The sequence below is a fragment of the Mixophyes fleayi genome, chromosome 12 (assembly GCF_038048845.1).
Source record: "Mixophyes fleayi isolate aMixFle1 chromosome 12, aMixFle1.hap1, whole genome shotgun sequence".
NCBI lineage: Eukaryota > Metazoa > Chordata > Amphibia > Anura > Limnodynastidae > Mixophyes > Mixophyes fleayi.
In genome coordinates, this window is record NC_134413.1 from 84,873,445 (window position 1) to 84,887,324 (window position 13,880).

Sequence of the window (13,880 nt, forward strand, 5' to 3'; positions counted from 1 at the left end):
ATAACTAGATTGTAAGTACTACGCATTTTGCCTTTCCCTTGTGGTAAATGTGTTAGGTAAATAGCACAGACAATGTTCAGAAAAGTTATTGCTGGTACAATGCACCCAAAATAACATTGCAAGTGGTAAGGGGCCATTAGAAACAATGTTTTCATTTTGGACCCATTTACATTTGTTGTACTAGCATTAATTGCACACAATTTACACAAGTGGGTATAAGGCCTAGAACCAGCAGTCTCCATTGAGAACACTTTATTTCAGAACCTCTTAAAGTGACAGAAGAGCTACTATATAACTAGCTGAAACGTAATGTACAATGGTCCCAGTGCTATCAGTTATACAAAGATGTCTTCCATACTGTACATGGAGATGAGCAAGAGAAGACGGAATTAAATAGATATTTAGGTTGGTATTATATCAATGATAACAATTATACACAGACTGTTTATAATAGTAGTTTTAGATGAATTATGTCACCAAGTCTTGTATATACACACACTGAGAATAAGAAATACTTAATCAAAATTCAGAAAACTGAACAATTAAGAGGAAGGAAATGGGAAACATGGAAGCGAAGATGAAGGAGATGAATGGATTGGAGGAAGTGTAAGGAAACTAAGGAGGATGCAGGGAAGGACTGATGGTACAGGGGGTGAAGCAAACTGGGAATGAACAGAAAAATTAGTATGACTGGGATTGAGGAAAGAGAAGAAAGACATTGGAAACGAGCAAGAGATCATGAAGGAGACTGATTGGGATGGAGAAGTGAGAGGAGGGACATTGGGAAGGAGCAAGAGATCATGAAGGAGACTGATTGGGATGGAGAAGTGAGAGGAGGGACATTGGGAAGGAGCAAGAGATCATGAAGGAGACTGATTGGGATGGAGAAGTGAGAGGAGGGACATTGGGAAGGCACAGGAGAACATGAAGGAGACTGACTAGGATGGAGGAAAGAGAGGACGGCCATTGGGAAGGAGCTGTGGGAATATGAATGTGACTGACTGGGATGGAGGAGAGAGGAGGGAAGGTGCTGAGGAATAAGAAGGAGACTGACTGGGATGGAGGAGAGGAAAGAAGGACATTGGAGAGGTGCGGGGGAACATGAAGGAATTGATGAATATAGTAGAGGAAGGGGAAGTAGAGTGACTGGGATGAGAGAAAGGAGAATGGGAAAGAGCAGGGGAGAATGAAGGAGACTGATGAATAAAGTGGAGGAAAGGAAGGATGGGAAAAGAGGAAGGAGATTGGTGAGGATACAGAGAATAATAAAGGTGACTGATAAGGACAGAGAAGAAAGATGAAGGATTTTGGGGAATGCAGAGAAAGATAAAGTAGATGGTTTGAAATGATCGAGAAAGAGAAATGTGATCGGGAGTGAAGCTAAAGGAGACTGAATAAAGATGAGACTAATGGGAATAGAAGAGGATGACTTCTGGGAGAATACTTTTGTTACTCATTTAGAGGTGGAAGGATTTGTGCTCCAAACTGACGGATGCACACAAAGAAAAAAGCATCCTTCCATTTATATGCCGAGTCGGACGCATGGCAACATATGTAACTCAAACACAGTAGTACTTGGGCCAGGCCCATGTTAGCCGTAGTAAGTGTGTATACTTAACGCCCCACAGTATCCTTTACATGTGACCCGACAGTGTTCGTAGTAAAAGCTATAATCACATTATCCCATTTGTACACAATACAATATTGTAATGAGGTGGCACCTACACAAAATAACTAAGTTACATTTTCCATATAAAGTGTAATTACAAACAAACACCCCTTTACAAATCAGCTGATAAATAATTACTGGCATAAGGAAATAGCTACTTCCACGGCATCACTGGCCGGTAAATATACGGAGGGGAACACGCAGGATTTCTAGATGGGGGTTTATTTTGGGCAGCAGACCTGATTCTCCAGTATGAAGGAGGAATGTAAGACATAATACCTCCGCCCCGTGTAAGGGCCGATTTGTAGATTGTTGGGGATAAATCCTGTTGAGTGTCGCCCTGCCAGGGGTGTACCAGCGACACACGTGGCACCGGATGCTCAGTTATATAGGAGGGGGCGGAGCTAGGGCTGGACCCGCCGTTCCAAACCACCTGGGCACACCCCAATGTTACGTGCACACCCATTTATATGGGCAAGTTGTCTGAAATTGGACAAAACACATATAAACAGGAATTATTTTTCAAAACAGTAAAATTAACTTACTCTAATGTTTAATTAAAAAGTCATGATCTAAACATCTTCCTTATTTTGCCCAACCTAATACATTATTTATATATGTAAACCAGATGCTGCCTCCACTCACCTATAGGGCAGACAGCACTCACCTCACCTCCACTCACCTCACCCACAACTAACACTGACAGCAGCTACCAAGATACCAATTCCCGCCACGGAGGCTACAACAAAATGGCCGCCGCTGGGGTACCATTGAGGACAATACTACATTACATTGCTAATTACCAGCTCACACCTAGCAGATTTTCCAGAGAGTTACTACAAGAAAATGGCCACCACTTCCACAAAGGGGACAGTTGTTCTATACATTTATTATGTTTATCTTCTACTAGTGATTGTGATCTCTGAGAATGTGCTGCATATAGAATATGATCAATATTATACATATGTACTATATATACTGGGATAAGTAAATTATATCCAGTAATATTATATACTGCACCCACAGTATCAGGTACAGTAACTGTATACTGTAATAATATATACTGCACCCACAGTATCAGGTGTCAGTAACTATATACTGGAATAATATATACTGCACCCACAGTATCAGGTACAGTAACTGTATACTGTAATAATATATACTGCACCCACAGTATCAGGTACAGTAACTGTATACTGGAATAATATATACTGCACCCACAGTATCAGGTACAGTAACTGTATACTGGTATAATATATACTGCACCCACAGTATCAGGTACAGTAACTATATACTGTAATAATATATACTGCACCCACAGTATCAGGTGTCAGTAACTATATACTGGAATAATATATACTGCACCCACAGTATCAGTTGTCAGTAACTATATACTGGAATAATATATACTGCACCCACAGTATCAGGTGTCAGTAACTATATACTGGAATAATATATACTGCACCCACAGTATCAGTTGTCAGTAACTATATACTGGAATAATATATACTGCACCCACAGTATCAGGTGTCAGTAACTATATACTGGAATAATATATACTGCACCCACAGTATCAGTTGTCAGTAACTATATACTGGAATAATATATACTGCACCCACAGTATCAGGTGTCAGTAACTATATACTGGAATAATATATACTGCACCCACAGTATCAGGTACAGTAACTGTATACTGGAATAATATATACTGCACCCACAGTATCAGTTGTCAGTAACTGTATACTGGAATAATATATACTGCACCCACAGTATCAGGTACAGTAACTGTATACTGGAATAATATATACTGCACCCACAGTATCAGTTGTCAGTATCTGTATACTGGAATAATATATACTGCACCCACAGTATCAGGTGTCAGTAACTATATACTGGAATAATATATACTGCACCCACAGTATCAGGTACAGTAACTGTATACTGTAATAATATATACCGCACCCACAGTATCAGGTGTCAGTATCTGTATACTGTAATAATATATACTGCACCCACAGTATCAGGTGTCAGTAACTATATACTGGAATAATATATACTGCACCCACAGTATCAGTTGTCAGTAACTGTATACTGGAATAATATATACTGCACCCACAGTATCAGGTGTCAGTAACTATATACTGGAATAATATATACTGCACCCACAGTATCAGGTACAGTAACTGTATACTGGAATAATATATACTGCACCCACAGTATCAGGTACAGTAACTGTATACTGGATTATATACTGCACCCACAGTATCAGGTGTCAGTAACTATATACTGGAATAATATATACTGCACCCACAGTATCAGGCGCAGTATCTGTATACTGTAATAATATATACTGCACCCACAGTATCAGGTGTCAGTAACTATATACTGGAATAATATATACTGCACCCACAGTATCAGGTACAGTAACTGTATACTGGAATAATATATACTGCACCCACAGTATCAGGCGCAGTAACTGTATACTGGAATAATATATACTGCACCCACAGTATCAGGTGTCAGTAACTGTATACTGGAATATTATATACTGCACCCACAGTATCAGGTACAGTAACTGTATACTGGAATAATATATACTGCACCCACAGTATCAGGTGTCAGTAACTGTATACTGGAATATTATATACTGCACCCACAGTATCAGGTACAGTAACTGTATACTGGAATAATATATACTGCACCCACAGTATCAGTTGTCAGTAACTATATACTGGAATAATATATACTGCACCCACAGTATCAGGTACAGTAACTGTATACTGAAATAATATATACTGCACCCACAGTATCCGGTGTCAGTAACTGTATACTAGAATAATATATACTGCACCCACAGTATCAGGTACAGTAACTGTATACTGGAATAATATATACTGCACCCACAGTATCCGGTGTCAGTAACTGTATACTAGAATAATATATACTGCACCCACAGTATCAGGTACAGTAACTGTATACTGGAATAATATATACTGCACCCACAGTATCCGGTGTCAGTAACTGTATACTAGAATAATATATACTGCACCCACAGTATCAGGTACAGTAACTGTATACTAGAATAATATATACTGCACCCACAGTATCAGGCGCAGTAACTGTATACTGGAATAATATATACTGCACCCACAGTATCAGGTACAGTAACTATATACTGGAATAATATATACTGCACCCACAGTATCAGGTGTCAGTAACTGTATACTGGAATAATATATATTGCACTCACAGTATCAGGTACAGTAACTGTATACTGGATTATATACTGCACCCACAGTACCAGGTACAGTAACTGTATACTGGTATAATATATACTGCACCCACAGTATCAGGTACAGTAACTGTATACTGGATTATATACTGCACCCACAGTATCAGGTACAGTAACTATACTGTAATATTATATATTGCACCCACAGTATCAGGTACAGTAACTGTATACTGGAATAATATATACTGCACCCACAGTATCAGGTACAGTAACTGTATACTGGTATAATATATACTGCACCCACAGTATCAGGTACAGTAAGTATTGTATCTTCTTACAGTATCTTCACTAGTAACATCTGAAGGATCTGGGGGCGATTAAACATTAAACAGACCAGAGATGCTGGAACTCTGCAGGTAGATTCCCGGCCGTCACTTCCTCCTTCAGGTCCTACTGCTTCCAGGACATCACCGGACAACCATAGTAACAGTAAAACACACAGCGGATACAGGAGCAGAATGCAGTAACCGGTCATATAATCATCAATATTCATCATTATTGTGGCAGCAACTGTCATCCAGACTCTCACTATTGCAGACATCTGGGGATACTGTATGGTCACAACTATAGCCAGGTAGGTTGCACATATACTCATTGATTACAATATGGATCCTTCTCTATATCTTGGCCAAGAAACACTTTACAGGTAAAACAGGAAGTCTGGACTGTTTAAAAACCCTTCTATGTCATAAAATCGTGGATGACCTGGGAATAACTCTGCAGGGGAGCCTGAGGATGTCCTGGATTCTGGTAAGCCTGGTGGTAGAGTGTTGTCTACTACCAGCTCCATTGTGGTGCTTGCCTGAACCTCCGTTACTTATCCTGCTCCATCAGGAGCTGCTCATGGATCCGTTCACCTGGTGTGCCTACCAGAGTAGGGCGACTGGTGTTCAGGTCCCTGCCACCTTGTTAGAGACCTTTGGCTGAGCGGCCCGGGATACGCAGGATCAGAAGAGTGCTGGAACAGCTTGTGCTGAAGTAACATCCCGGCCAACAGCTTGGCCAGGGAATAGAAAAATAAAACATGGCCAGAAATAAGACCTTCGAAGGATCAGAAGACTTCTTTGCAGGGACAACATCAGGACAGTGGACCTCAGCAATTGCTTAGCTGGACAACAGTTTTAAGAGGGGCTGTAGGAATCAGTCAAGCAGCTTCACCAGACACTAAGTACTCTGTTTGTGTTGTGTACCCACCCTGGATCTCCATAGAAACTGACTGAGTACTGCTGGTACGTGGCTGGTCTAGCCGGAGTTCATTTCTACAGCTGGGAACAGTAACAGACTAGACTGTATTAAGTCTTTCAGTTGAGGGATATCATACACTGGGTGCGGTTGTGGGTTGTTTGGAGCATGGTGATCACTTGGGCCTTATTTTAAAGTATTTATCTGATATAGTTGCTATTGGTTACAGTTATTTCTGCCATCTGTAATAAAAATACATCCTGTGATCCTGAACCCCTAGATACCAGGACTTTAGTTTGGGCTTGTGCCCTAATGTTCTTGGTGTCCTGGCAGTCATCATATTTATCATCATCACCAATTATTATCATCATTCTATAACATAATATGCAGATTTTGCAGACTAATAACTGACGTTTCCAGACATCAAATTCCTTCCTTGGATAAGTTTAAAAGTCTTGTGCTGCCCTTCCACAGGACTCAATACGGCCCTTGCTGCCCTTCCACAGGACTCAATACGGCCCTTGCTGCCCTTCCACAGGACTCAATACGGCCCTTGCTGCCCTTCCACAGGACTCATTACGGCCCTTGCTGCCCTTCCACAGGACTCATTACGGCCCTTGCTGCCCTTCCACAGGACTCATTACGGCCCTTGCTGCCCTTCCACAGGACTCATTACGGCCCTTGCTGCCCTTCCACAGGACTCAATACGGCCCTTGCTGCCCTTCCACAGGACTCAATACGGCCCTTCCACAGGACTCAATACGGCCCTTGCTGCCCTTCCACAGGACTCAATACGGCCCTTGCTGCCCTGCCACAGGACTCATTACGGCCCTTGCTGCCCTGCCACAGGACTCATTACGGCCCTTGCTGCCCTGCCACAGGACTCATTACGGCCCTTGCTGCCCTGCCACAGGACTCAATACGGCCCTTGCTGCCCTGCCACAGGACTCATTACGGCCCTTGCTGCCCTGCCACAGGACTCATTACGGCCCTTGCTGGCCTTCCACAGGACTCATTACGGCCCTTGCTGCCCTTCCACAGGACTCATTACGGCCCTTGCTGCCCTTCCACAGGACTCATTACGGCCTTTGCTGCCCTTCCACAGGACTCATTACGGCCCTTGCTGCCCTTCCACAGGACTCATTACGGCCCTTGCTGCCCTGCCACAGGACTCATTACGGCCCTTACAGTTCCAGTATAAGTTTCATTGGTGCCCCCCATTTATGACATACCTAGGAATTCATATCCCCCCCCTGGTTCAGTATTCGTGTAACTACCCACCACGACTAAGACATTTTGACACACTCACTAAAACTTGGGTAAATGATGAAATCTCTTGGCTGGGGAGAGTGGCCGCTATGAATGATGCTGCTCCCAAAGATCCTGCATCTGTTCAGCTCTATCCCTTACCTGGCCCCCAGATCTGTCATAAATAAATTCTACTTTGTAGAATCTCATTTGATTTGGTACAATAAACGCCCTAGACTCTCCAGAGACCGAATGTTTCGCTCCAAGCTTAGAGGTGGCTTGGCCACTCCTAAATTGGAAGCTTACCACACGCAGCTCTCTTGATCCCCTCTTAAACCTTGGGTTACTATTGAAGTTTATAACTCTCTAGAAGAGGTTTTCCCACCATACTGACAATTATCCCCTCCTGCTGAGCCTTTATCAGACTTCATTCTTGGCCTCAATCTACTTGGAGGTTGTGGGACCTGGACGGATCAGTAAAAAGCCAAATACCAACTAGAACACAGGACAACATTTCTTGGTTCAGGAGATTTATTCCCAAATATAAGATTAAAACTTGATAGAAAACACAAGAATGTAAAAATATTAGACATGACATAAAAGACATAACCCCGTTAACACCCCACTCCCAGGGAAACAAATCTATTCACCCCCAGTTACAGCAGACATGGTGAATGATTTAGTGGGGTAAAGCTCTGCCGCAGGGTACAGATCCTCCAGCTGCACAGTATCCAGAGGTCCTGGTACATCGCACCTCTCGGAGGAGATCACAAGACGGCAGACACAGACCCATAGTACAACTCATGCACGGCAATCTCACTCTTCATTTGCTCCAGTGCATCAATAGCCTTAAGCTCATTTTATTATTAGGGTGGTTAAGAAGAAAAATCAGGTGTTTGTAGCAAGAACAGAACATTTTACCAATGCTGAACGCACATGCAGTAATACTGGTGAAAATACCACCAATATTCCTGCCGACGGGTTCAACCGACCGGCATCTCTGAAAACCAGGTGAGATGACATCTGCTGACCCCATCGCTATCTCCAACGTGATATGACATGTAAATCTTGTCTCTTGGTGCCTGAGCGGAGGGACCCGATTGGTCCTTTGGTGGCAGGCCAGCCCAAGACACCGTCAGCCATCTGAAGCTCTAAGGGTCTGGCCTGCAGATCAATAAATATATAAAATGTACATGGGAGGTGGGATCAAACCAGATATGGATGTCAGACACAAGAACAAGCAGATGACAACACTAAACCTAGGAACGGCCACATAACCAGATCAGCGAATGACCTGTACATATAATAAAGAGTTATCTAATAAGGAAGACGTCTGGGATTATAAATATCTTACAGTTAATTCATAGTTTTCTTGCGTCTCTCCTACATATACACACACACACACACACACACACGTTCTTTGTTTCTCAGCTTGTGGAATCTTGGAATGTCACCTAAGCTCACGTATATGAAGATCTTCTGGCACAATAAACGTTAAGGCAGACAGATTATGGAACAGCTATTTACGCTGTCTTGTCATCAGACCAGAAAGGAAGAAGTTTGCTGGAAGTTTTTCTGAAAACAAGAGAAAGATCAGTTTCAGGCATCAGTGTAAGGACATGAAATAAATGCACAAATCAGACCTACTTGGAAATGAAAGCGGCATCCGCGGAGCCTGTAGGACAGCTGCTGGGTGACCTAAGAGCTGCTCTGTCCCATCCACTGAGCCTGTAAGACAGCTGCTGGGTGACCTAAGAGCTGCTCTGCCCCCATCCACGGAGCCTGTAAGACAGCTGCTGGGTGACCTAAGAGCTGCTCTGCCCCCATCCACTGAGCCTGTAAGACAGCTGCTGGGTGACCTAAGAGCTGCTCTGTCCCCATCCGCGGAGCCTGTAAGACAGCTGCTGGGTGACCTAAGAGCTGCTCTGCCCCCATCCGCGGAGCCTGTAAGACAGCTGCTGGGTGACCTAAGAGCTGCTCTGTCCCATCCACTGAGCCTGTAAGACAGCTGCTGGGTGACCTAAGAGCTGCTCTGCCCCCATCCGCGGAGCCTGTAAGACAGCTGCTGGGTGACCTAAGAGCTGCTCTGCCCCCATCCGCGGAGCCTGTAGGACAGCTGCTGGGTGACCTAAGAGCTGCTCTGTCCCATCCACTGAGCCTGTAAGACAGCTGCTGGGTGACCTAAGAGCTGCTCTGCCCCCATCCGCGGAGCCTGTAAGACAGCTGCTGGGTGACCTAAGAGCTGCTCTGCCCCATCCACTGAGCCTGTAAGACAGCTGCTGGGTGACCTAAGAGCTGCTCTGCCCCCATCCGCGGAGCCTGTAAGACAGCTGCTGGGTGACCTAAGAGCTGCTCTGCCCCCATCCGCGGAGCCTGTAGGACAGCTGCTGGGTGACCTAAGAGCTGCTCTGTCCCATCCACTGAGCCTGTAAGACAGCTGCTGGGTGACCTAAGAGCTGCTCTGCCCCCATCCGCGGAGCCTGTAAGACAGCTGCTGGGTGACCTAAGAGCTGCTCTGTCCCATCCACTGAGCCTGTAAGACAGCTGCTGGGTGACCTAAGAGCTGCTCTGCCCCCATCCGCGGAGCCTGTAAGACAGCTGCTGGGTGACCTAAGAGCTGCTCTGCCCCCATCCGCGGAGCCTGTAGGACAGCTGCTGGGTGACCTAAGAGCTGCTCTGTCCCATCCACGGAGCCTGTAAGACAGCTGCTGGGTGACCTAAGAGCTGCTCTGTCCCCATCCGCGGAGCCTGTAAGACAGCTGCTGGGTGACCTAAGAGCTGCTCTGCCCCATCCACTGAGCCTTTAAGACAGCTGCTGGGTGACCTAAGAGCTGCTCTGCCCCCATCCGCGGAGCCTGTAAGACAGCTGCTGGGTGACCTAAGAGCTGCTCTGCCCCCATCCGCGGAGCCTGTAAGACAGCTGCTGGGTGACCTAAGAGCTGCTCTGTCCCATCCACGGAGCCTGTAAGACAGCAGCTGTATGCTGGGTGACCTAAGAGCTGCTCTGTCGCCTGAAGGTCATGTGACAGGATGGCAGACAGCTTACTGGCGGCTGTGCTAGATGATCTGATATCACCAGGGAGAACAGTAACTGGTATAAGATATGATGTGTGCTGGGGAGAACGGTTTCCATTGTCAGTGATTTAACTCTAATTTTAAGACCGTACTTAAAATGCTGCTGTCCCCATCTGTAGTGACTAATCGGCATCATTAGAGTGGCACTGGTGAGCATCCCTAGGACTGATCAGTATATCAGACATAAGCTGGAAGCCCAAGAGTGACCTGAGACGGCCTCAGAGCGAGAGAAGGCACCATGCGTGTGGATGGCTGGGTACTTACGTCACTACGTGTTTCAGAAGACTGGCTGTAGATTACTTTTTTCCCGCTGCAAGAATGAAAAAAAAAAAAAAAAGTTTGAGAGAGATGAGACGACTGCATTTATCACTAGACAGATCTGAGTGACCGGCTATAACCCTGACCAGGACATTACAGAGGATCTGGGACTTCAGGACAGACTCCTGCTCTCGCAGTGTGTTGTGGATGTAACCATCAGGATTCTTGGGGGTGCTGTAACTGTACCATCGTTCATTGAATGTACCAGGGCCCTTTCATAGGTGTCTCCCCTCCCCACCACCGCGTTCTGGGGACACTACAATACAATTGTCTTAACATACTGCACGTTGCACAGAAATACACAGGATCTGTCCGTCTACCATAAGATGACTTCTAATTATACGGCTGACCACAAGGAATGGACTCGCTACATTAAGACATAACCACTGCATCAAGTCTTTCTAGTTCAAGCAGCCTGAAACGGTCGTGGATCAGATGTTCCATCATCGCTTTTATATTACATTCCCAGGTCAACACTATACAAATAAATGAGGTCAATCAGGGGCCACAATAAGGTTTTAGGGGTAAGTAGTTGGACAGTGTATAAACACATCATTAAGAGATTTATGATGGCTAATACTATACACCTAAATGTAGCCTTCAGAGTGGTTATATGGTTAATAGGAAGCTACAACACTAAACTGAAGGATTATTAAGGCTTTGACTCATGTCAGAGATTGTCAGAGAGTGCAATCATTGTACAGGAATGACAGGGCTGCACAGCATCATCTGTTGTGTATTATATGGTGACCAGGCAGAAGGACTAGGAACTCCATTAGAAACATCTCCACTTACTTGTTTTTGCCTGAAATAAAAATAGGAAAGAAAAAAAAAACCCCATTAGACATTCTACAAATTAAAGAGAAAATAAATACACACCTGACACCATAGACTTCTAGGGCCCAGGTAAGTGACACTAATACTAAATGAGCCTGTCCCTTCAACTCGGCACAAGGAGTCTCCAGAAGGTAAATGGAGCCACATGGTGCCAATGTTATGGCAGAAGTCTCCGTTCATTCTCCCCCCCGCCCCCCACAGAGGTGCAACATGCTACAACATGAAGAGTTACTGAGCAGGTCTGTTCTCTGTGAAGGTCCTCCTAGCTACCAATACTCATCTCTAAAGTGATAAGGATGTCACCCTACATGACAGAGTTACTGAGCAGGTCTGCTCTCTGTGTAGGTCCTCCTAGCTACCAATACTCATCTCAAGTGATAAGGATGTCACCCTACATGACAGAGTTACTGAGCAGGTCTGCTCTCTGTGTAGGTCCTCCTAGCTACCAATACTCATCTCTAAAGTGATAAGGATGTCACCCTACATGACAGAGTTACTGAGCAGGTCTGTTCTCTGTGAAGGTCCTTCTAGCTACCAAGGCTCATCTCAAGTGATAAGGATGTCACCCTACATGACAGAGTTACTGAGCAGGTCTGCTCTCTGTGTAGGTCCTCCTAGCTACCAATACTCATCTCAAGTGATAAGGATGTCACCCTACATGACAGAGTTACTGAGCAGGTCCTCCTAGCTACCAATACTCATCTCAAGTGATAAGGATGTCACCCTACATGACAGAGTTACTGAGTAGGTCCTCCTAGCTACCAATACTCATCTCAAGTGATAAGGATGTCACCCTACATGACACAGAGTTACTGAGTAGGTCCTCCTAGCTACCAATACTCATCTCAAGTGATAAGGATGTCACCCTACATGACACAGAGTTACTGAGCAGGTCTGCTCTCTGTGAAGGTCCTCCTAGCTACCAAGGCTCACCTCTAAAGTGATAAGGATGTCACCCTACATGACACCAAGACTAAATGTCACCTCCCTACAGTCATACAATATACATGACCCCTACAGACTCACCCCCAATGTATCCGCGGTGATAAGCAAACCAAACGGCAAATGCAATCAGTCCAAGAATCAGAAGAGAAATGATGACTGCGGCCACAATCCCACCAACATTAACATCCTCTGCCAAAGAGAAATCACAGTTCTATCCACTGACGACACAGATACAGGTAACACCACACTGGGCACATGCCACGACTTATATATGTAATAAACCAGTACTTACTGACATCCATGCGGACAGCTGCGGACACCTGCTTCCCCTCGCTGTTCGTTGCCTCACAGTAATACTCTCCAGCGTCAGACTTCATCACAGAGTTATACGTCTGAAGAGCAAGAAATTATCTCACTGAGAGAAAGATCAGCATTCAAACCTACGACTTGTCCTGGGTGATTCAGTAATCAGATCTAGGACTGGTACAGGGCAATGACACGTGGGGAAATCTCATCTCAGAGCATAGCTCCGTCTCAGCCTAGTCGTGTGTGCCCGCACCCCATTTCAGGAATTACAAATAGGAATTCAATTCCCCCCATAGGATTAGTATTCAGCTCTATGACCGCTACGGAGGCGATTCAGTAATAAGTAACGACGTAGGATCAGTATTCAGCTGTATGACTAGTATGGGGCAATGTGGTAATGGTTAATTAGTAGGTACACTACAGTCTGGAAATTTAGGAGTTTGCACCTTACCAGTACGCCAGAGGAGGGGTCAATGGTGTAGCTTGAGTTTTGGAAGGTGGGGCTGGTTTTGGGGTTTGCAGGCATTGGGATTTTGTCCTTGTACCATACGATTGTAGCAGGAGGTGAGCTATCTCGCTCATTGCAGACAAGTTCGGCCCTACTCCCAGTGGTCACAGAGGTGGGCACCTGAGCGACAGGCACCGACGGTGGAACTGGAGAAGAAGCATCAACGTTAGAGACGTGGCACGGAAGCAACATTAGGCTGAAGGTATTGGATAATTCAGGTTACCTAAAACCACCAGCTTTGTTTTGTAGTCTTGGTAGACAGGTTTTCCAGTGGAGTCCGTGGCGGTCACTTCGCACACGTAGTCTCCACTGTCCTTCCGAGTCACACTCTTTAGCTGTAAGCCTTGGAGGTAAAATACAGCCCGGTCCTTATATGAATCTAGGACAGAACACAAGAGACTGATCAGGGGAATCCTACAAGAGACACAGGGCCGGATTCATAAGGACACCGCACGCCGGGTGGACGAAGTCATTTGTGTAACGTCTGAGATATTGGGTCA

General features: G+C 45.1%; 1 protein-coding gene across 2 annotated transcripts in view; it reads right to left on the reverse strand.

The window, feature by feature from the left end:
- Positions 1-7,904: 7,904 nt before the first annotated feature.
- F11R (F11 receptor) overlaps positions 7,905-13,880 on the reverse strand; it is a 67,169-nt gene continuing 61,193 nt past the window's right edge. The window contains exons 9-14 of one of the 2 annotated variants that reach the window (XM_075193192.1): positions 13,604-13,759; positions 13,324-13,526; positions 12,859-12,958; positions 12,629-12,755; positions 10,731-10,776; positions 7,905-8,966 (exon numbers count right to left, since the gene is read on the reverse strand). In XM_075193192.1, coding sequence (XP_075049293.1) covers positions 8,931-8,966; positions 10,731-10,776; positions 12,629-12,755; positions 12,859-12,958; positions 13,324-13,526; positions 13,604-13,759 — 668 coding nt within the window. In that variant the 3' untranslated portion in view covers positions 7,905-8,930. Of the gene's footprint in view, positions 8,967-10,730; positions 10,777-12,600; positions 12,756-12,858; positions 12,959-13,323; positions 13,527-13,603; positions 13,760-13,880 lie in introns of those variants that run through there. The other variant, XM_075193191.1, reaches the window with a different exon arrangement.